General features: G+C 42.0%; 1 protein-coding gene across 1 annotated transcript; it reads left to right on the forward strand.

Moving 5' to 3' along the window:
• Positions 1-5,346: 5,346 nt before the first annotated feature.
• LOC308295229 (alpha-1-antitrypsin-like protein CM55-ST) lies at positions 5,347-16,714 on the forward strand. The gene is made up of 7 exons (XM_080738239.1): positions 5,347-5,505; positions 8,536-8,674; positions 9,564-10,100; positions 12,198-12,268; positions 13,509-13,714; positions 14,565-14,715; positions 15,800-16,714. Exons 2-7 carry the CDS (start codon positions 8,542-8,544, stop codon positions 15,989-15,991), a joined length of 1,290 nt encoding a protein of 429 aa, XP_080594365.1. The 5' UTR covers positions 5,347-5,505; positions 8,536-8,541; the 3' UTR covers positions 15,992-16,714.
• The last annotated feature ends 7,441 nt before the right edge of the window (positions 16,715-24,155 follow it).

Consider the following 24,155-nt stretch of genomic DNA (forward strand, 5'->3'; position numbering starts at 1 on the left):
AAACGCCCCTAGCATTAAGGAGAAGGAAGCTAGCCTTACACTACGTAGCCAAGCTGTATGGGCATGATCAAGTCCACCCAGGAAGACAGTTGTTGGAGGAGTGCTGGGAGTGGGGAAGTGGGGAAAGCGGGAGCTTTGTATATAGAATAAGAACGGAGGAGGAGGATCTGGGACTGAGTGGGGTACACAGGGGTACGGCAGTGGTCTGGCCTTCTGTCCCCCCATAGCTGCTACCTAAAGTGGAGGTTGACTTAAAGATCGCTGAGAGGAAGAGGGAGAAGAGTAGTGGAGACCCAGAGGATTGGGTGAGGGAGAGGATGAGGGAGAAATGGGCAGACCACATACAAATATACACAGATGGTTCTATGGATCCAAACAGTAAAAAAGTGGGGTTCGCGGTCCACATTCCCTCCCTGCGGATCACCCAGAGCAGACGGCTATCAAATGGGGTTTCAGTCTTCACTTCAGAAGTAGTGGCCTTAATATGGGCAGTAAATTGGGTTGAGGAAGTGGGGCCGCAGCAGGTGGTTATCTGCTCGGACTCAGAGGCTGCACTTATGGCTCTGCAGGGGGGGAGGTCACGGGTCAGACCGGACCTAATCTGTGAACTGCTAACTGCACTATATAGACTTATAGAGTAGAGCGAGCTGGAACCAGAGTGGGGTTCATGTGGGTCCCAGCCCATGTGGGGGTGGAGGGCAACGAGGCGGCTGATTTGGCAGCCAAAGAGGCCCTGGGTAGGGAGGAGGTGGATTTGGGCATAGCCCTGGGTATCTCTGAGTACCGAAGCAAAATAAAGGAGGAGATAATTAGGAGGTGGCAAAACGAATGGGAGGGGGAAACAAGAGGAAGGTTCTATTATGGCATACAAAATAGCGTTAGGGCAGGGAACATCACCCTAGGGAGCAACAGAAGGGAGCAGGTGATAATGGCAAGACTAAAGTTTGGACATTGCGGGCTAGCCAGCTGTCTAAAAACAGTTGGGAAACACCTGGATGGGCTGTGCGAGTGTGGGAGAGAAGAGACTGTCATTCATGTACTTTTTGAATGTGAGAAATATAGAGAAGAGAGGGCTCAACTGCGTGAAGAAATGGAGGCTATTGGAATATCTACCATGGATTATAGGACACTGTTCAGTTGGCAAAAGGAGCACCATGCTGTGGAGAGGAGCAGTAGTGCTTTGGGGGCCGGACGCGACCGGACGCCGTGTGGCCGGAAATATTTCCCCACATGCACGCGCACGGACGGCACCGAACGGTGCACGACCATAGAGTTATAATATTAATAGAGAGGACACATATATCCCCGCCCATCCACTTGCATTGAGTTGCTCACCCAGCGCATGAGGCGTTTTCACCCCTCCATCCGGGTAGTAAAACGTGACGTAGTGGGTCTACTGTGACGCATTTTGCGTCATCGAATTTGTTCATGGACGCGCTTGGGCACAAAGTCATGAACGAGCACTGCCACTGTGAACGCGCTGGGGCTCAAGTCATGAACGAGCGCCGCGAGTACGAGCTCTGTTGGTTTAGACGGTTGAGAAACGCTCTCTAGTGGGGATGAAAGGGAAACGCCGCCCAGTACAGCTCCTCTCCCCGGTTGAGAAGCACTCTGCTCGGATTCGATCTTACGATACGTCCCGCTGGACTGAGGCATCGCCTGGAAGTGTAACTCCACGTTGAATTAATTAACCATTGTGTATTTCATGGTTTAACCTAGGGGGTCCGCGGGGACACTGCAGGGGGTCCGCGAAATTGTTGAAAAAAAAAAAAACGTTATATATTTTTTATTTTTATTTAAAAAAAGAAAGAAAAATAATAATTTGTCTTTAAATATAACAAAAAGACATGATTCTGTCTCTTTTGAATAGCTTGTATACATGATTATTGTGCAATTGACAGATTGTTAGTGATAGATTGATAGTATTGACATTGGTTCTCAGTTATTAAGGTATGTTTATAAATGGAAGTGGTACAGCCATGCACTTGTACATGCATGTTGGATGGAGCAGGGACCCCCAAGGTAGGGGGTCCCTGCTCCATCTCCCCATCAGTTTGGGGGTCCCTGGCCTGAAAACGTTGAAGACCACTGTAAACAAACAAACAGAATGCATTTCAAATAGATCAGTGGTTCTCAAAGTGGATTCCAGGGACTCTGTGGGGTCTATACAAGTGTATACTGACAGTGTACAAATGGAACCAACATTTGGTTAATTTGGTTCCATTTGTATGCTGTAAAGAGTTAAGGGGAGACCTTGAAAATGTGAAAGTTTGAGAAACACTGGAATAGATTACCAAAGTGGAATCCATATTAATAACCAAGTCCATTGCTTGAAGTTTCTGAGGTAAATTAGTTAATGTATACCTCTATGAAATTAACTGTTATGGTTTATACACACCATTGACAATGGTCTAACGTTTTTACATGTGGTGTAGAGGGGAAAAAGAGCAGACTAATTACAGAGTGAAAGTGAAGCTTATTAAGTATTGACGGTTCAAGTGGTTAAATATCTGAAAACACAAATTGACATGAATCCAAAATACACTGATGATTGTGCGGTCAGGCGATTAAACTATATGGAATCTATGAAAAGGTTGTGGGGGTCCCTGCTTCATCTCTATCTCATCTGGGTCCGTTGGCTGAAAACGTTGAAGACCCCTGATTTACAATATGAACCTGTGTTGTCATTCAGTGTGGTAATCTTAGCATTTTGCATGGATTCCTTGGGTGAAACGAGTCATAGTTAAAGTTACTGGTCTGTTCTAGACAAGCCTAGAGTTGTGTTCTGTTCCAGAAACAAGTTTAAATATAATTCATATAGTAGCTACAGTCTGAAATAGAGTATTTTTATTAGATGACAGTGTCTTGACATATAGAGACATTCTTTGAAATCCACATTAGATATTATATATATATACTCTATGCATTAGATGCACTTTGTCCAAAATGAATACATTTAATTACGCATTTGTAAGTGTCACAGACAGAGTGATGGAGACAGGCCATGAGACAGACCCACTTATAACTATGAGACAGACAGGCCTACTCAGAAATGGCTTTCGCCTACTTGTGGGTTATCAAACCATGTATGTATCGCATTTAAATTCCATTTTGATAGTAAATCTTCATTAACATTTCACGTAAAGCTTCTATTTAAAAAAAAGATCGGACTTTTCAGAACCCAATGCAAAGTCAATGGCAGACAGCCTCTGTCAAGATGACAAAACGCGAAAATCGTAATAACTAATACTAATGAGTAAACCAACAGTTTTATAAGAACAATATTGTTGTAACTAAGAGATTCGGGAAGGTATCTATATTTAATAAACACAGAATAAGAAGTAATAAGAAGAAGTCGCTATGGTTATTTCCTGGTTTAATGCGGTCTGCGGTGCGGTGCTCTCCGCTCGAGCCTTACCTGATTGCAGGCCACGGCACGGGGCGGAGTGACCGCGGCAAGGGGCGTAGTGAACGCGGCGGTTATCGTGGGCTTCGGTGACGTGTGCAGTGGGGCAACGGTGAGATTCGAACTAGTGATCTCTGGCACTCAAGTCGGCGACGCTATCCATTCAGCCATCAATGCTGATGTTTATCGTGGGCTTGCCCAGGCCTTACGGCCTGGGCATAAATATAACGATTGCATTCACCACGGCTTCGTAACTCGCGCGGCGCTCCGCCGGCCGCGCGGCCCTGGCCCGCTCTTCGCGGCCACTCGCGCCTGCGGCGCTCGGGGGCGAAGAGCAGGACCAAGGTCCGCTGGCCTGCGCGCCGCTTGCAGTGTCGTGGACAATAATCAAACGCCTCCGCCCCTTGCCGCGTTCACTACGCCCCTTGCCGCGTTCACTCCCCTTGCCGCGTTCACTCCGCCCCGTGCTCCGGTCTGCAATCAGGTATACTACCTCCGCTCCGGAGAGGAACAGAGGATTCAGCTGTCTGGAGTGGAGGGGGTGGAGCCAAAATGCGCGTTCATGAGATTAGACCCAACTGCAGTACCTCAAAACGGCCAACATGTCCATTTGGTTTCACGGCGCCCCCAGGGTTCTGGGGGCTTGTGCACGACCGTGTAAACGCGTGCATACCCCCCCGCGAGAGCCGCGACAACCCCCCACCCCGCGAATCCGCGATAACTACAAGCAATACTTTAATCAGTGGCTACTACTATGCATAACAGGTTTCTAGTGGTGAATGTGTGAGCGTCCTCAAGCCTCTATTCATATGGATATATAGCCTACTTAGGTTTCCAGCTGTGACTGCATGTGTCGATGTGTGTGTGTGTCCTCATCCATTACTGTGGTATTTAGTGTTTGAGATTCGTTCAAGGCAAACGTTGTTTCTCTATCCTACTGCAGCAGCGCTGTATTTTCTAAATGAATTTAAAGAAAGTAGAACATAAAATCTTAAGTAACAATGCAAATGTAATTAAGACTAGAAAACTATTGTTTTCCCACCATTAGATCTGCTGACATCCTTTCTATCTAAATAGCCTCTAGAGGCGCGTGCACGCGCGTGCACGTGACGTCAATAAATGACCGTCCGCCCGGAAAAAAAATCCCAAAGCACCACTGGAGAGGAGCATCCTGTCTTTCCTCCACAAATCAGACCTCTATCAGAGGATATAGACACTGTAAGGAGTAATACCACCCTGAACTGTGGAGGGCAGTAATACGCGAAAGCGTCAACACTGCCGGAAACCCCAAAAGAAAAAGAAGAAGAAGAAGAAGAAGCAGCTGCAGAGCGGAAGGTAAACAAACGTTATAACCAGTGTTGTTGTTGTTTTCCTATTTCCATCTGACTTCATCATTCTAATCTAATATGGATTGGACATTAACAACTAACCTACCTCCACATCACAGATCAATACAATCCTATCTCCACACGAGCTGGATTTCATGGATAAATTAATGGTAGCCTACTGTGACTTTATATTGCACTAGTCACTACAGGCCAGGGCTGTATTTGTGTTGTTTAAAAAAAAACACGGGTTTACGTTTAATATTGTGGACATGTTTTCTACCAGAAACACAAAAAAGAAAACATAACTCTTGCCATGACTTGTGCAGATTCCTGACCCTGTATGAATGAATGGTGCACTGGTGCAGCAGCTGCCTGTAACAGTAATCAATCATTTACACAGAATAAATACAAGAGACCTGCAGAGCAAATAACAGGGACATAATATTGACAAATAAACAAATCAAAGTGCAGTGCATGGCTCATCATTCATCCTGATTATTTTATCTGCTTCAAGCTGAGAGAGAGAGAGAGAGAGAGAGAGAGAGAGAGAAGAACTGCAGTGTCCACTATCAGTGAGAGTGGGGGGAGTCTATGGTCTGCAGCCACAGGCTAGTGAGGCTACTAGAGGTTATTTGCATGTTGCATTGATCTGGTGGTCAGTAAAGAAGGGGGTCGCTCACTCGTTCCAATCCTTTGTGTGTCTGTTTCTCACTCAGCAATCCAGCGTGTCTGTGTGGTGGTGAGGACGATCTGTCTTCACATAATAGGAAGGTGAGTAAATAATATAGGCCTAATACTAATAATGTACTTATATGAAGCAGTGCTTTTGCCATGTCTGCTTATAAGTTGTTGTTTTTTTCTTTTTTTTGTGTCTTGTTTCTAAAGTGTAGTTGCTTATTTGACCGTGTTTGTTTTAAGCCAGTTAGTGGTTCTCAAACGTTTTCATGTCAAGGACCCCTTCCCCATTTACAGATAGTATAGTGCCCAGTCTGACCACGGCCACCAGATTTGTGTAGGCTACAACAAGATTATTTAGAAAATAGCAGATCAACATAGCTAGATTGGCTACTTGTTGTGAGCTTTTAGAATAGCTATTGTCAAAAATCTGACCTACGAATTAAGCCAAAGTGCAGTAACCATGTACAAGGTTTTGACATAAAAATAAATGAATGAATTCAACTGGTCAGCCAAAAAAATGGGATAGCCTATAGGCAGTGATAGTACACAAATTGTGTATCTGTTCTTGAGGTCATTGTCTATCCCCCAAAATCAAGGTTAATTTGACCTTTGCGATACACAAATAAGTCTGTGAAAACACAGTTACTGCACTTTGGCTTTGGAGGGCAGAATAGTTTAATTTAGTGCTAATGTGGTGGCTTCATTTTGCCATTTCCCCCTGGTTGCTTCTCTGGCAAAATCTTGCCACACTGACTACTGTACTTCTTAGGGCTAGGTGTGCAAAATAAACGCATGTATAATGCTTGTATGTCTGTGTGTAGAATTCTAGAACCATATTCTGCTGTTAATAGAAGTCTCTGTATGTATGGTGAAGCAGTATTCTTCTGTCTACACAACATGTCCTTCCCGGTATGAGCAAGCTGTGGAAGGGAATCAGCGTTATCCTCGTTTGACCCTTTGAAGGTTCAAACAAAAGTGCTTAGTGGTGAAAAACATGGACGTGTGTCTCAAATAATCAATGTAGCTGTCTGTGTGTCCTATAACTCTATGGTGGTGTAGCCCAGTTGGTAACAGGATAGGTGGACATCAGGGACATCTGGGCACATCAATGTAAAATTGATACAAATACACAATAATACAAATTATGTTTTTTAAAGTAAGGTATACACCATTAGAACACAAGTAGACATTTGACAATTAAGGACTGATTGTTCATTTCTACAATTGCTACAAAACCTGTATATCCCATCATTTTGGGGCATAATCAAGACGTTGAAGGATACAATGAAAGTCTAATACTGATGTTCACATCATGTATACTTTTTTAACATTTTGGACAAAGTAGCCCATTTTACATTGAGGTGTCCTGCTGTCCCTTGTGCCCAGCTGTCCTGTATCTGCCCCTTTGAAACCTCTCCCTCCATGATTGCACCTATCATCTAGCGGAGGGGGAGAGGCGATGGTGGGAGAAGTAGCGAAGTTCTTTACTTTAATATTTAGACCTGGAATTATTGAATGCTTACCAGTGAAAAATAGCAGATATACACGGCACCGAGTGCCGCGCTGCGAGCTTGTAGATCTGCTATTTTTGAAAAAGTTGTGAAAATGTGTGCAAATCTTTGAATATATGTATTTTCAAAGCGAACGTTTGTAACTCAAATTTTGCTTCTGGGGGGTCCCTGGAACTAGATATTTTGAGATGGGGGTCCGTGGCCAAATAAATATAATTTTGGGGGTCCTTCACATGAAAAGGTTTGAGAACCACTGACATGGTAGTCTCTCAAGAACAGACTAACTGAGCTCCATTTAAGTGAAAAGGACCTTTTCTTTGACGATGGCTATAGCCAGATTGCTGACATAGAAACACTGTTTTTTTAAAAAAAACTCAGAAGGATTCAAAAGATTTTTCAAAAATAGCAGATCTACAAGCTCACGCTGTGAGCTTGTATATCTGCTATTTTTCAATAGTTAAAGCATAAAATAATAATACACAATACTGTGTACCCATTCTGAATGGGTTAAGTAAAAGTATCAATACCACAGTGCAGAAACACTCTGTTAATTATAATAGTCTGATAGGCCTAATAAAAAAATTACTTGAGCAAAAGCAAAAGTAGACTACTAAGTTATGCAAAATGTCCTGTTTCACAAGGTATCATGTGTATAATAAAACATTTATTACAATCGTCTTTTTTTAGCGGTTAATGTATGTTTTGTAATAATAATTCAAATCTACAATGTAACAAGTAACTTCTGAATTAGAGAATGCTAACCCGTCCATTTCAATTGTCCCATTAAAGAAAAATCTCATCGACCATTTGAAACATGATGTATTTGCAGTCACTCTACTTCATATTTGATTTGGGAATGGACAACAACACATCCATGGTAGTTCCAGATAGAGAAGCGCTTAGGGCTGTCACAATTATTACATAATCGTCTAATCACAATTATTTTTCATAATCGCCATAATCGTTTCCATGTTGAAAAAGGTTCATATATATATTTTTAAAAGTAAAAAAAAAAGTTTTTTTTTTAAGTAGAAAGTTGTCAAATATGTCAGTCATTTCTTTGTGTATTTGTGTTATGTGTCATATCTGCCATGTGCAACTTCAAAGCCTAAAAGCCAAACAGAAATGTAATTGTCAACGACAAAAACACAATTAAATCGTTAATCGCAATTATTTGAGTGACAATCAATGTAAAGTGTCATATCGTGACAGCCCTAGAAGCGCTAGATCAGGGTTTTTCAAAGTGGGTGTCGTGGCACCTTAGGGTGCTGTGACGTAAGTCCAGGGATGTATCAGGATACTTTGATAATATTTGGAACGTATCTTCAGTTTACCTGTCATAATGGAAACAGATATACTCTCATGTTTTCCACATGACATTCTGTATTTCAAGGAGGAAATATTTTCATTTTTACTTTGTGATAATAAATGTAAGGTGCTGTTAAAGTAATAACAATGTAATTCAGGGGTTACCGTGGATGAAAACAACATTATTTCCAGGGGTTCCACTGAGCCCAACATGTCTGAGAACCTCTGTGCTAGATTGATAGGATTGTTTAGTTAACGGTGAGTGAACTATGGACTGATGGAACCTTTTGAACCTTTGCTTCAGGTCACCATGATGCAAGGAGCCGCGGGGGTGTTGGTTCTGTCGGCGCTGCTGTGTCTGGGTTCAGGTCTTCAAAATAAACACGATCATGAAACCCATGCTTCAGCAAAACCTGCCAAGAAGAATAATGCAGGGCATAAAGGTAACAGAGCTGACCAGGGTTGGATGCGTGTGTGTGTGTGTGTTAGTGTTGTCAAATATATCGATTCATCGAAAAGTATCGATTTTGAATATAGTATCGATTTTCAATATGACTTTTCCATAGTATCGATAATATCGATACTCAGTTTTGACCTCTCTCGTTGGTTTACACGAACGTTACTTTTATGTGTATCCTTCCTACTTTGGCTTATTCCTATAGTTATTTCAAGAATGTGAAAACATCAAAGGCAGGCCTTTAAAAAGTGCACTACCATCTACCTCAAAAAGTTCTGTATTTTTCTTTAAATAAAAATAAACATTTCTGCACTAAAATCGCCATGGTTGCGTGGTATCGAAAATGGTATCGAGTATCGAAAATTTTCAAAATATCATATCGAAGTTAGAAATCCAGTATCATGACAAGCCTAGTGTGTGTGTGTGCGTGCGTGCGCGCGTTTTCAATAATGTAGATGATTTCTTTGATAATATCACATAGATTGACTTTATATACAGTACCTATTAGAAGTTAACCACATTAAACTCTGGTTAACCTACGGGGACTGCCCATAAGTCCGAAGGTTCATTAGTCCGAATTTAGTTAGGGTTACTGGGGTTAAGGTTAGGGTTAGAGTTAGGCATAGTATTCTTAACAAATGCGGACTAATGAACCTTGGGACTAATGAACCTTCGGACCAATGTCATGGCACCGTACCTACTTTGGTCAAATTTGTTAGATCAACCGTTCAAGCTAAAGTGTTTGTAGATCAGTTATTCTAGCCTTTTGTCCTACGAGGAAGAAGAATAGGGTCTAAGTGCTAAATAAAATGTCATCCCCCCTCCCCCTCATGGTTTTGGTTGTTAGTTCACATATCGAACTCATCGTCTTTCAGGTCGTCAAGATAGCAATGCAGAGGACATTGCAGAAAACCTCGCCATGGTGAAATCAGCAAACAGGGATTTCGCCTTCAACCTGTACAGGCTACTGGCTAACCAGACGGACAACCAGGGCAAGAACATCTTCTTCTCCCCCTCCAGTGTCAGCCTGGCCCTGGCAGCCTTGTCCGTAGGGGCCCGGGGCCAAACCCACCAGCAGCTCTTCAGTGCTCTGGGCTTCAACAGCTCCTTGCTGAGCCAGCAGGAAGTAAACAAGGCCTTCCGTGGACTTCTGACCGAAGCATCAGAAGACATCAGTGCAGGAACCGCAGTGTTTATGGACAAGACATTCAAGCCAATCAGTAAGTTCCTGAATACCCTGAGTAGAGCCTACCAGGCGGACGGGAAGAGCGTGGACTTCACCAACGCCACAGAGAGCGTTGCTACCATCAACCAGTATGTGGAGGAGAAGACCAACGGCAAGATAAACCAACTAGTGACAGACCTGGATGCTGACACCCTCATGTATCTCATTAGTTACATATACTTCAAAGGTAAGATGTAATATCTGAGCCGTCGTTCAGTTCTTATTTTTAGAATCATTTCTTACACCAGACAGAAATTAAACTGGTGTTAAGCAAGGACATGAGACAGACACAGTTACGGTATGTCCATATACGGGCATTCTCAGATATGGGCCTGATATTGTTGACATCAGGGCATCTCCATATATGGGTATAACAAGAAAAAAGAAAGAATGGTTAGCACTGATCAAATATATAGGGACGGACAGATAGAGAGATATTTGTAAGTGTGACCCGTTAGGCCTATGACGATTCACTTACCGATTCGATTCGATTTCGATTCATAGGGTGACGATACGATTATATCACGATTATTGCGATTTTTCCCCAAAAATTACAGCTTTTTTATATTGAAACATTTTAAAACAATTCTAAACAATATAAAACATTAAAAGTTGAATCATATACTTCAAATCAATGCAGCCAAATAAAGTCAGTCAATCTCTCTGACATTTATTTCAGCCAAAGTGCCAGTGGTACAACATTACAACAACATGTTCCTGGTGAAGTGCCAGAAAACACAGAACACAAGTTGTCATAAAAAAAAGAATGGCTGTGCTGCAGGCCTACAGCTGTGCTAGCTTTAGCCATAACATGACATCCTCATGACCTAAAACCGTTCCTTTAGGACCTGTACTTACTCGTCTGACTTACTTGTGCAGTAACAAATAAATGTAACCCTGAGTGACAAGTAGCTGCACACAGCTCAGAGTGTGAGTGTCTGCTGACTTAAAGTGGTTATTTCACCTTCAGGTTAATTTCGCCAAAAAAATAATAATAATAATAATAATATCGGGAAAATCGATTCTGAACTTTGAAAATCGATTTAACCCATTTAGAACGGGTACACATTTTGTGTATCATTATTTTATGCTTTAACTATTGAAAAATAGCAGATATACAAGCTCACAGCGCGGCACCGAGTGCCGCGCTGCGAGCTCGTAGATCTGCTATTTTTGAAAAGTCGTGAACATTAGAAATTTGACCCCATTCTATAAGTGTCTTTTGAATCCTTCTAATTCTAGGCCTAAATGGGTTAATTGAATCGTGGCATTAACATCGCGATAATATAGTAAATCGTTTTTTTTTGGCACAGGCCTATGACCCGTGTCACTATCCTGCATTAGCCAGACTGACGGTATTGGGGGCGGCATAGCTGAATGGTTAGGGAGCCCACCTGGGGAACCGGAGCTCCTGGTTGTCCCTGGTTCCTTTCCAGGCCAGGCCAGCAATGTCGATGTTTGTCCCTCAGCAAGACTCTTTAACCTCTAATTGCTCACGTGCTCCTTGTGGGCAGCAAATCAGCTGGATTGGGCTGAGAATATTGAATTTCCCTTGCGGGAGGATATCGGTATCTATTATTATTATCCTCAGTCTGGAGCTCTGGACGTTGGCCCATTGGGAGCGAGTATGAGAAATCAGAAAATGCATTTCAACAGCACAGTGCCTAAAATGGGCCGACGTCCAGACTGATACTGCGGAGGAACAAGTGAGTGAATCCACGTTATCATGCCAGGCTACCGCGTTACTAGGGCTGTCACAATTATTACATAATAATCGTCTAATCGTAATTATCTGACATAATCGCAAATATTTTGTCATAATCGTCATAATCGTGAATGTTGAAACATTTTCATACCTTGACAAGCATTTTCAGAAATAGTGGAAATAGCAGATCTACAAGCTCACAACATGTCGCGATGCGTTGTGAGCTTGTTGATCGGCTATTTCCACTCTCAATGTTAAAGTAGAAAGTTGACAAATATGACCTTAATTTCTTTATATATTTGGGTTATGTGTCATATCTGCCATTTGCAACTTCAAAGCCTAAAAGCCAAACAGAAATGTAATTGTCAACGACAAAAACACAATTAAATTGTTAATCGCAATTATTTGAGTGACAATTAATCGTCATGTAAAATGTCATATATCAATTTCCAGTTGCATCCTTGTAGTTGAGAAATAAACCCAGACAGACTGCCTCCTAACCAGTGTCATGGCCTTCCCTCATTGAAGTTAAGTCTCACTTTTGTCATGGTTGTTTCTATGTTCTTTTCTGTCAAACAGGAAAATGGAAGACTCGGTTTGACCCTGAAAGTACAGAGGAGATGGAATTTTATCTGAATGATCGAACCCAGGTACTTCATCCCATAACACTTACTGTCTAAAGCCCCATTCCATTAACATTACCTGAGGACGTGGGGTAAAGTAATCTTTACCCCACCCTCCATGTGATTATTATGGCAGATTCGGACGGGATAAGCCATGTCTGTTTTACTTGAAATCACAGACATTAATCCATTGTCCTCAAAACAGAAACGACCATTCATGTGTACACTCTCTCAGTTTTAGCATTACATTAACAGTATTTGTTTAATATTAAAGTATTTATTCAGTTTGATTATTCCGATCGAGAGTCAGTGTGCCGGTGAACGAGCCAATTAATAATAATGCAGATCTGTTCTTTTAAGCATGTGCCACCGCGCACACACAGAGAGAGAGAGAGGAGAGAGAGAAAGCGAGGAGGGGAGAGACAGACAGACAGACAGAAGATGCGCGAACACCCTTTGCTGTTTTAGCACCTCGCAAAAACACTGCTGATCTAGTAGGTCTGGAGCATATTAAAGAGGTTATTATAGGCCTAATCGGCGATCACTCACGTGCGCGAGCGCATGCACGCGACCGCTCCAGCTAATAAATCCACAGGGCTTCGAAATGGAGAGACCTGCATGTCCCACTCCCCCCACAACACCCCTGCCTACAGTTCATGTTCATAGCCTTTTTACAAAATAATTCCCAATTTGGCATTGATTATATAGGCTACTTTCAGAGCGTGCGTTGGGTGGGTGTGTGCGCGCGTGCGTGCGTGGCGCTCCTTCGTCCGCCTGTCCACCGCACTGTATTCCGTGATGCTGAAAAAACAAAACCCCGCTTTAAATAAGAATGCAAAAAAAGGTGATTTTACCCCGATTACGGAGATGACGATTCGCGCTGGATTAGTCTTATCAGAGGACATCTGTAAAGTGATTATTATAGTAGGTAAAACGGCCTGTAATCTTTACCCCACGTCATCCGTGATTATTACAGACATGGCTCTTTAGCAAGGGATTAAAAAAACAGAGGACCTCAGTGATCTTTACACTTTACCTGGGGTCCTCAGGTAATGTTAATCCGGCGCGAATCGAGCTTTACTGAATGGCTTTTTAGGTAACCACTAATTGCACCTATATTCTATATAGTATCTCGTATGTTACTATTGTTATGCATTAAAGGACGTGCAAGCCCTGTTCACACTTGCTTGCTATTTAAATAGTTAAGTCATTTACTTACTTATAATTAAGTAATATGGTGCCACGCTACATGGTGATGTTGTCGCAGGTTATGGTCCAGATGATGAACGTGGAGGACCAGTTCAGCACCTACTATGACAAGCAGATCTCCACCTGGGTCCTCCGTTTGCCTTTCAACAGCTCCTACTCCATGCTGCTGATGCTGCCTGACGAAGGAAGGGGTTTGGCTGAACTGGAGCGGAGCATCTGCCCCGTGCACTACGCCAAGTGGCTCCATGGGCTGAAGAAGAGAAGGTTTGAAGTTACATTTTGAAAAAGCATACACCCCGTTGCAAATGGCCAATCTGTGAGCTCGCAATGTGCTGTGACCTTAGTGACCTATAGTGAACTCTGAAAGCTTGACATGCCCAGATTAGGGACATCAGGGCTTATTTTTTTTTTTTTAAATTGCATTAAAAATATCATATATTACATCAGGGTTCCCCAATAGGCTACTGTCTGGCCCCCACCAACCCCAGTAATAATGGTGGTATAAGAGCAGCAACAACACTAGTATATCGTCGTTGTCGGGTGGAAACCTTGTATCTCCAAATTGGTACGTTCTTTCGCAAAGTAAAGCCACATCATACAAGGCTGTCACGCAAAAGTTGTGAAAACAGCAGATCTACAAGGACACAACGCCTCGCGGTGCTTGTAGATCGGCTGTTTTCACTAGTTTAAATCATTCTTAAAATGATAAATGCAAAACAAACGGTTTTGGACATACAACATTTTCACCCGACAACGACAATATCTGAACTGTCGCTGGAGTAGCGGGAACGCCACCGTCGCCCCCTGAAATGTTGTGGCCCTCGGCTTGGTACCCTAGACATAATTCGGTCCTTGGGGAAAACTAATTGGGGAACCCTGTATTACATGTTACTTATAATGAGCAGACACAACTGGAACTGAAGCTGATAAATGGGCACTAATACGTATGTCACCTACCTGAAAATTTATTTTCTGTTTATTAAAGAGCTGGAGAGACTTCAGTTACTGAACAAAAACAATAGCACTCTATAGCAATGCTGATGATCAGAATATAGCACTTTAACAAAAAAACATATCGCTTACCCTAGTGTTTTCTATTTCCTTTTCACTGCAGGGAAAAGTGGAATATATCGCTTCCCAAGTTTTCCATCAAGACTAATGTAAACCTGAATGATGTGCTGAGTCGGATGGGAATAACGGACATGTTTGGTGCGGCAGCCGATTTCAGTGGCATCTCAGAGGACAACAATCTGTCTGTGTCCCAGGTAAGAGCTGTCACAATGGATGCATGTCTGACTGTCTATTTTTCCCTTCTTTTATACCACAACAAAGGACAGGTCCATCAGTCCAGCAGCCATCAGGCTCCTCAACCAAGCCTGTGGTGTTCTATTCTTGGATTACTGGCTCATGTTTCACTCTGACACATTCACACATGGACTACTGGGATGTGCACTGCACTACAGCACTGCTTCTCAAACATCTTCATGTCAGGGACCCCCAAATTGACAACGTATTTGGCTGTGAACCCCCATTTGAATACGTTTTGTGCCAGAGACCCCATAAGAAAAATGAAAAGGGCATACCATCGTTTAAACTGTTCCTCATTTTGCTGGGGACCCCCTGGAGGGTTTCCAGTCCTAAAATTGCCCTTTTCCCCAAAAATGTAAAATTAAATATTTGAAAAATGGCCTTAAAGGAGTAGTTCACCCCCAAAATGACTTTTTTTCTGTTGATTACTCATGCCATGGAGAGTAGAGTTCAATAATATTTTTTGGTTTTTGTCACATTCCTAAGACAAAAATTTGATTTGAGTAAATTTACCCCCATTGATTCCGGATGGTGACCCGTTTCGAAACGGGTCACCATCCAAAATGAATGGGGGTAAATTTATTGTTATCACATTTATGTCTTAGGAATGTGACAAAAAACCAAAAATATTATTGAACTCTACTCTCCATGGCATGAGTAATCAATAGAAAAAAAGTCATTTTGGGGGTGAACTACTCCTTTAAGAAAAAGAAGGTTTGTATACATGATCATTATATGATTAATTCGGCTGTTCGGTGCTGCAGAGATTTTGTGACTCCTCCAACCCAACCGAAATAACACTCTAAAAGTATATGCATCGGCCCTTAGCCAGAAGTGCTTTTGAATACTTTTCATTGGTTCAGTATTTGTAAAGCAGATATAAAGGGTGTTCAATAGCTTTGATCTATTAAAGAAAATAAAAAGGTTGAAATACAGAGATAGGAGGTTTGCGACGTATATACTGTACGTCATGCATGCACAAATAAGAAATGGTGAGAATCACTGATCTAATCGTTTGATCGATTGTTTATTTGTGTGCAGGTGGAGCACCAGGCCACACTGGACGTGGATGAGTCTGGAGCCACGGCCACTGCAGTGGTCAGCGTGGGCTTCGTGCTGAAGATGTTGGACTACGTTCCCGAGCTCAGCTTCGACCGGCCCTTCATGGTCCTCATCGCTGACCCCTCTGACAACATCCTCTTCATGGGAAAGATCCTCAATCCTAACCTCTGATGAGACAAACTGTAGCGACACTAACTCTGATGGCAATCAACAAGCATACTTACATTTCATGACTAATTGAATGTTTATTCAGGCGTTTCTGCTTCATTTGGATTATAGTGTAGACCAGGGTTGGGGAGAAAGTAGGGGAGCGACGAAGAGTAACCGTCGAGCTGCTCTTAGAACCAAACCAGGGAATCCAAACGCACTGGAGCATAACTCGCAGATAAATGGTAATTTCAGCGATTTTAATTATTTTAGGAAAGCAATCTAACATAAAATGCTTCGGCATTTGCTTAATGTTTCTCAACAGTTATTCAGCATCATTCCATGAGATTACTTGCAGTTCCTTTCAAATTTCAAATAAAAAAAATAGCAGATCTACAAGCTCAAAACGCGCCGCTTCACGCCATGTTTCAAGCAATTGTTACCCAGGAAGAGTATAGTCTGCACTGCTGTTAGGACTAATGGGGATTTGATTGGAGTGTAAGCTTTGAAAAGCATAAAATGTGCTGCCTTTTCCTTACGATACTGTAAGGTTTGAGATAAATAACGGATACCACGTATTACTATCTTCTGATAGTTATGAATACAGACAGATCGTTTATGGTTTAGTTTTTTGTCCTGCCACGTTTCTGTAATGTAACCAATGAAGGAAAGAAAATGTAGTTGTACTTAGTACTTAGTACTTTGTAGTTGAACTTGAACTGCTGAATTAAAGTGGAATCAAACGCGGGTTGTTCTTTGTATTCCTTTTTTTTTTATTGTATTTGTATTGACCTGATCCAAAACATGGTGAGGTAAAATCACAGTTAACATTAAGTTACATTTTACAAAAGTATTTACAGTGGCCTACTGACTTGACTACTTGGTTGCATTGGCCCTACAGCTATTACATGAAATAAATACAAGCTATTGTTTAATGACATGTACAGCATGCTATAATAGTGTATAATTCCAGGTCTCACATAGCAGCCAGTCTATAAACCATTACAGAGAAATATCAAACACACAGCACATATCTCCAAGTACTGCAGCCTCTGAAGACTCTTCCATGAATTGAGAACACTGGACCCCAATGGAAACAAGCGGTGTAGGTTTTCTTACAATAATCATTTTTAGCAGACATTGTATTGTACTGTACTTCCCTGTACCTGTCCCTGTAAACTGTTGGAGCAGTGGTTCCCAAAAGCTTGTGACCCAAAAGAGAGATTAGATGTTTGCCCTGGGACCTAAACTAGTGAACACAGCATAGACCTATCTACAAGCTCACAACAGGTCGGCAATTTTCATTACTTGTAATTTATTTTATTTATCAATGAAATTACTTAGAACAATCGTGGAGATCATAGCTTTTTGTGTTTTTATTTTTTTATGTTTTACAATATAATAATAATTAAAAACAAAATAAAAGTTAAGGGGACCATAAAAATGGGTCCCGACCCAGGGTTTGGGAAACAATGCATTAGAATCAGTCCAGCAGCTCCATATGGCTTCTCCAGTGACTTCACATCTGACTGAGGACGGAGCTCCCTCTTGTGTGCACATGTGGCCATAGCAGGCTGCAGGTTCCTCCTTCAGAGGAAGACTTCAGTGTAACATAAAGACACCTTGTTGAAGGGCTATGCGTTGGCCTGTTCACAGGCGTCTATCCACTCACTGAAAACATCCACCGGCTCTGACAGGTGATGTATAGGAGCTTGGTAGGCCTCCATGCAAACACAGCATGTTATAATGCCCACACATCGAGTCCTGTCCATGTGGACAGAACAGGAGTTGTAGTAGTTACAGAACGGGCAGGTGAACATGGTGTCCAGACCCAGCTGTTGTTTCTTGGCCGCTGCTGGCTTCCTCGTGGACTTTCTGCGTCCCATGTTGTTGACAGTCTTGGATGTAAAGTGTATCTGATTCATACATTTATTTTTCGCCTTTATAGGGGGTCTCTGCTCTGACGTCAGCACAACTGTTTGTTTCATCAACAAAACTGGTAACGCACACGCGTTGCCATGACGACGCGGATTTGAGGATGTTCCCTACCCACACGCGTTGCCATGACGACGCTGATTTGCCGATGTTCTCTGGCATATCGCCCGCAGATGACTGCCTCCAGTTAGTCATACTTGGGGCCTATGCCCACCCCACACAGAAAGAACTTTAGGCCTCTATGACATCTCTCAGTGGGAGGCTAGTGGGCGTCATCAGTTGTTAAAAGGAGAGGTCTCCCCTTCCTTTGACTGTCTCTCAACAGATCTGTGGTGACTTTGATTGATTGAAGACTTTATTAGAACTTTGAAGAACTGAGGTGTCTCCACAATAGGAAGGTGAGTAATGTGCTGCATGTCTTCATACGAAATATTTAAGCACTCTTTTTGTCTACGGTAAAAGCATCGGCTCCCGAGCCGACAGGGGGCCATGCCACATTCCTAGCCCTGAATACAACATGACATGACGGCCATGACCGTCATCATGTTTCCACCTCAACCAGGCTTCTCGCGAGGTAAACAAAGAGCAACGGTTTGAGCTACAAACGTCGGTTACACCCCGCCTTTCCGAAACACCGCTATTCCGAACGTTGACTTCTAACCTAACACCGCTATTCCGAACGTTGACTTCTAACCCTAACCCTACCCCTAACCCTAACCCTAACCCTTACCCTAACCCTAACCCTAACCCTACCCCTAACCCTACCCCTAACCCTAACCCTAACCCTAAACCTAACCCTAACCCTGCTTCGGAATAGCGGTGTTTCGGAATGGCGGACTGTTGCCACAAACGTCATATTTCAAAAATAAAGTGCTTACCCAAGTCTCATTTTGGTCAGAAATGATGCCGTTCAACCAGAATTGCATTCCGCTCACGGATTGTTTAATAAAAAAGCATTTTTATCCGACAGATTTCTGCTTTCCATTGTATTTCCTGGGTTTCACAGAGCCCTCTAGTGGAGAGTCGCGTAATCTCCGTTCACTTTGAGATGACGCGACTAGTCTCCACTAGAGGGGGAAAACCAGGAAATACAATGGAAAATAGGATAAAAATGCTTTTTATAAAACTATCCGGGAGCGGAATGTAATTCTGGTTTAACGGCATCATTTCTGACCGAAATGAGACTTGGGTAAGCACTTTATTTTTTAAATCTGACGTTTGTAGCTGAAACCGTTGCTCTTTGTCTAGGTGGAAACTCCAAAGTATTAGTGCTGTGTGTTTATTGGCTGGAATGTTGTCACCTATACGTGAACATTTATTTTCTGTTCATTAAAGAGGTGGGGGACAGGGGGAGAGTCTCTCTCTCCACTGTTACTGAACAAACATTCTATGATTATTGATTACTATAAGAATATATGCTTTTTTAACCTTTTATCATATAGAATGTTCCTCTGAAACATCATTATTTGATTTGTTTTACTTAAAGATTGAACAGATTACAAGATATCTCGATGAGAAAAATCTGATTTACGAGTTCCAATCTGGTTTCAGAAAATCACATTCCACTGACACATGCCTTTCTGACCAAATCAAACGCCAAGCGGATGACGGCAAATATAGCGGCATGTTCATGATGGACCTCCAGAAGGCATTTGACACCGTAAATCACTCTTTTCTGATTTAGAAACTAAAAGCTATCGGTCTTGACAGCGCAGCAGTGAGTTGGATGCAGTCTTACCTGGTGGGGAGGGAACAAGGTGGTGGAGGTGAACGGTATCCTTCAACCTACCTTTTAAATCACATTTACTTGAAAATCAGTTATTTTGTCATTCAAATAAGTTATTTTGTCATTCAAAGCAGTTATTTCTCATTCAAATAAGTTATGTTGTCATTCAAATTGGTTATTTTATATGGCATGTCATGTGTGACCCTGCCTGATACTTGGTTATTGAGGTCATCAATTTAAGATGTAACTTCTGAATTAGAGAACGCTAAAACCGCTTCTGTCCATTTAAATTGTCCCATTAAAGATAAATCTAATCTGTTATTTATATCCATAATAATACAATTTCCATTAAAAAGCAATGCACTATTGGCACGTTTCACACAGATTTCATTTATTTGCTAAGTCGTTACTATATGGATTTTAAATCATTGAATCGTATTGTATCGTATCGCCAGGAATGAACCAATATTGTCCATGTATCGTAACATCAACCATGTATCGTGATGCATATGTTATCGCTATTAAATGTATCATTACACACCTACTCTAGACGTATTACTTGCACCAGTAAGACTCCCTAATCGGGAGATAAGCGACCGTTGGTCGCTTATCTCCACAAATAGGCCAAAAGTTTGTTTTACCAATTATCAAGACATACGGGCAGTTGACAGTTTGCCATGGTTACTCATTGAAGTTGAATCTCCATATATGGAGACATAAGTTGCTCATACCATAGCAACCATGTTTTTTACAGGGCCTGGGATTGATGACATCAGAAATCTCCATATATGGGCATGAAAGGGATTTTGTTTCTGGAAATATGTCTGTGGGGTGCCACATTTGGAATAAAACACTTACATCACACATCTGGATATCCATACAGCCCATCTAGTTTGCCTGTGTCCATTTATGCCCATATATCTGATGACATTGGGACACTGATCTCCATATATGGGCATAAAACTTATGTTAATTAGTAAAGCCTGGGGATCTCCATATATGGGCATGAGGGGTACCCTAAAAGGGCATCATCTGGGAATAGCAAATATAGTTATCCTAGAAAGTGAAAATCTTACATCAAAGGCCATAACTACCTACCTACCACCATACTGCATTCCTCATTAAACTACCTACCAGTAAGATGCCTATAGGGAGAAAAGCAAAGGGCGAGGTTGCACCATTTCTTGGTCTTCTGGCCAGTGATGTATATCGGACCATTTAACCATATATGGAGACATCTGGTACCCAAAGATATTCACAGATATGGGCTTAATATTGATGACATAAGGGATCTCCATATATGGGCGTAAAAGGGATTTGGTTCCCCTGGCATCACAGGGATCTCCATATATGGGCATAAAATGGATTTGGTTACCCTGGCAACACGGGGATCTCCATATCTCCATATATGGGCATAAAAGGGATTTGGTTCCCCTGGCATCACAGGGATCTCCATATGGGCATAAAAGGGATTTGGTTCCCCTGACATTACAGTGATGTCAGTGGCTGGTTCTACAGAGGGGATCTCCATTTATGGGCATAAAAGGGAATGTATGTATGATGATGTCAGATATCATAGACGTCATAGGACTTTCACATAACGAATAACTGAGTAAGCATGTAAACCCGTAAAATCTATATTTGGGCATGGCTGATTTATGACCTCATCATGATGACACGAGCAAACACAGCTGAATTGTATAAATGATCAGTGCAGAAACCAACAGAAGTATTTGACCAAGACTCTTCGATTTAAACATCAACAAAGGTGTGACGTTTGTTGATGGTCACAAAGGTGTGACGGACGGACGGACGGACGGACGGACGGTGGAGGTTTTCATAGTAAACTGCTCCCTGACGGTCGCAACTATACTTGGTGCGTTATTTTTCAATCTTTTTTCAAAATGTGACCCGCTGTGAGCTTGTAGATCAGTTATTTTGGGTGATTGTTCCCCCCAGAATAGGGATACTGGGTTCAAGTGGTTAAACGTCAAGTATAAAGTTGTTTTCAATCTGTCATAATGGAAACATATTCTCTCAAATTTTCCTCATGACCTTCTGTATAGGGGGAAATAGTTACATGTTTATGTTGTTGCGACCGTCAGGGAGCAGTTTACTATGAAAACCTCCACCGGCCGTCCGTCCGTCCGTCACACGTCACACGTCACACCTTTGCCCTGCTCATATCTCCGCATCAGTATGACATCACACCACATGTGTACACAAACCTTTGTGTACGTTGCTGTGGCAACAGTCTGTTGTTGCTGGTTTGCTAGTGTACGTTAGCAACCACCTTAGCAACCATGGTTTTACCCTAGCAACCAACTGTTTACCCTAGCAACCAACTGTTTACCATAGCAACCATGTTTTTTTACCCTAGCAACCAACTGTTTACCATAGCAACCAGATACGCAGAGCAGGGATCTCCATATATGGGCATAAACAGGTGACATCACACTGATGTCAGATACTCAGAGCAGGGATTTCTGCATAATATATGGGCATAAAAGGGATTCTGTTAGGGATCTCCATATATGGTCATAAAAGGGATTCTGTTAGGGATCTCCATATATGGGCATACAAGGGATTCTGTTAGGGATCTCCATATATGGGCATAAAAGGGATTCTGTTAGGGATCTCCATATATGGGCATAAAAGGGATTCTGTTAGGGATCTCCATATATGGGCATAAAAGGGATTCTGTTAGGGATCTCCATATATGGGCATAAAAGGGATTCTGTTAGCTGTTAGTGATCTCCATATATGGGCATAAAAGGGATGCTGTTAGGGATCTCCATATATGGGCATAAAAGGGATTCTGTTAGGGATCTCCATATATGGGCATGAAAGGGATTCTGTTAGGGATCTCCAAGGGATTGTATCCCAGATGATGCCCTGTTAGGAGATCCACACTAACAGAATCCATATATGGTCCTACCGACAGCTGCTATAAGCCAACCCTGGCGATAAGGTCTGAGTCGAAGAAATGCTTCTTTCCTGGCAAGAATTGCCCCTTTATACTATGGGCTTGTTTGTGTATTGTATGACATCACGCCACATCATCGGCTGAGGACTGTGTGATGTCATCATATCTCCATATATGGAGACATAAGTTGCTCATGCCCAAATATGGGCTGGTGAGGTCAGACTTAGTGTGATGCGTAGGTTATCTCCATATATGGAGATTCAACTTCAATGAGTAACCATGGCAAACTGTCAACTGCCCGTATGTCTTGATAATTGGTAAAACAAACTTTTGGCCTATTTGTGGAGATAAGCGACCAACGGTCGCTTATCTCCCGATTAGGGAGTCTTACTGGTGTTAATATGACATACAGTAAATGTAAGGTACTGTTAAAGTAACAATGTGATTCAGGGGTGCCGTGGATGAAAACATTATTTCCATGGGTTCCCTGAGCCCAACATGTCTGAGAACCTCTGTGCTAGGATTTATAGGATTGTTTAGTTAATGGCCTTACAGTGTGGAAATGTTTTGTTTTTTTATAGATTTTTTACACCATTAGAATGTTCTCGTTTTGATCAATAGACCCAATCACTGAATATCGGTAGGCCTACGTCTCCAGCTTCAGGATATGTATGATACTGATTTACTACAAGACTGTGGCATTTTATGAGTTCAGTAGTTTACAATCTAGGCATTTAGCAGACTTAATTCAGAGCGACTGTGGTTCTCAAAAATGTTATTTTGACCATCATAACTAAACATCATAACATAACTACGGCCATACTCTACCCTGATCTAGCTATGCTCGCAACACGGTTCCATGGTGGAAGTCCTTATATGGTCAGCAAACATTCTAGTGAGGAGAATGAATGGAAAATGTACCAACCATATTTTTATTTGAATGAAATACAATCACTGAATATACCTTTAACAGTGAGTGAACAATTGACTGATGGAACCTTGTGATCCTTGGCCTCAGGTCACCATCATGCAAGGAGCCGTGGGGGTGTTGATTCTGTCAGCGCTGTGTTCAGGTCTTCACCATGAAGGACATGAAGGTAACAGAGATGACCAGGGTTGGATTTGACCGGTGGCGATATGTGTTATCCCAGCTTCTGGTCAGATTATATATAATTTTTAGGGGCCAAGCACGAAGTGCAAATCACCTATTGTTATTCTACTGATTATTTTGGCGCTTATAAATCACAGATTTAGGCTAACCATGCAGTCGTTTTTAATGAAACTGTGCAATATGGTAGAGAGCTATGTCACCCAATATATGTCTCAAATTAAAAAGTGCACCATGGTCCCTTGGTTTTAAACATCTACTCTGACAGTTAATGCCTACTTGAAACAAAAGGGTAAGTCACTAAAGCACTGGAAAGGGTGTGAGGGTGGGATGTTTCTTCTTTGAAGAAGGTAAAATCCTGCCTCCAGCATAAACATCTTGTTATATCTCTGTACCTCATCCCAATACAGCTCGATTGTTATACACTACCCCCCTCTTGTGGATATAAAATTGATAACCTATTTTTAGGGGCCAAGCAAAAGTGCAAAGCCCC

Source organism: Nannobrachium achirus (assembly GCF_963921795.1).
Source record: "Nannobrachium achirus genome assembly, chromosome: 12".
In the NCBI taxonomy this organism is placed as follows: domain Eukaryota; kingdom Metazoa; phylum Chordata; class Actinopteri; order Myctophiformes; family Myctophidae; genus Nannobrachium; species Nannobrachium achirus.

What these genes read in the sequence shown, in the direction of transcription:
- LOC308295229 (XM_080738239.1), top strand. Translation starts at nt 8,542, where the DNA reads ATGATGCAAGGAGCCGCGGGGGTGTTGGTTCTGTCGGCGCTGCTGTGT. An exon ending in TAGTTACATATACTTCAAAG is followed by an intron (nt 10,101 to 12,197) that starts GTAAGATGTAAT and finishes TCTGTCAAACAG; the next exon opens with GAAAATGGAAGACTCGGTTT. An exon ending in ATCTGAATGATCGAACCCAG is followed by an intron (nt 12,269 to 13,508) that starts GTACTTCATCCC and finishes ATGTTGTCGCAG; the next exon opens with GTTATGGTCCAGATGATGAA.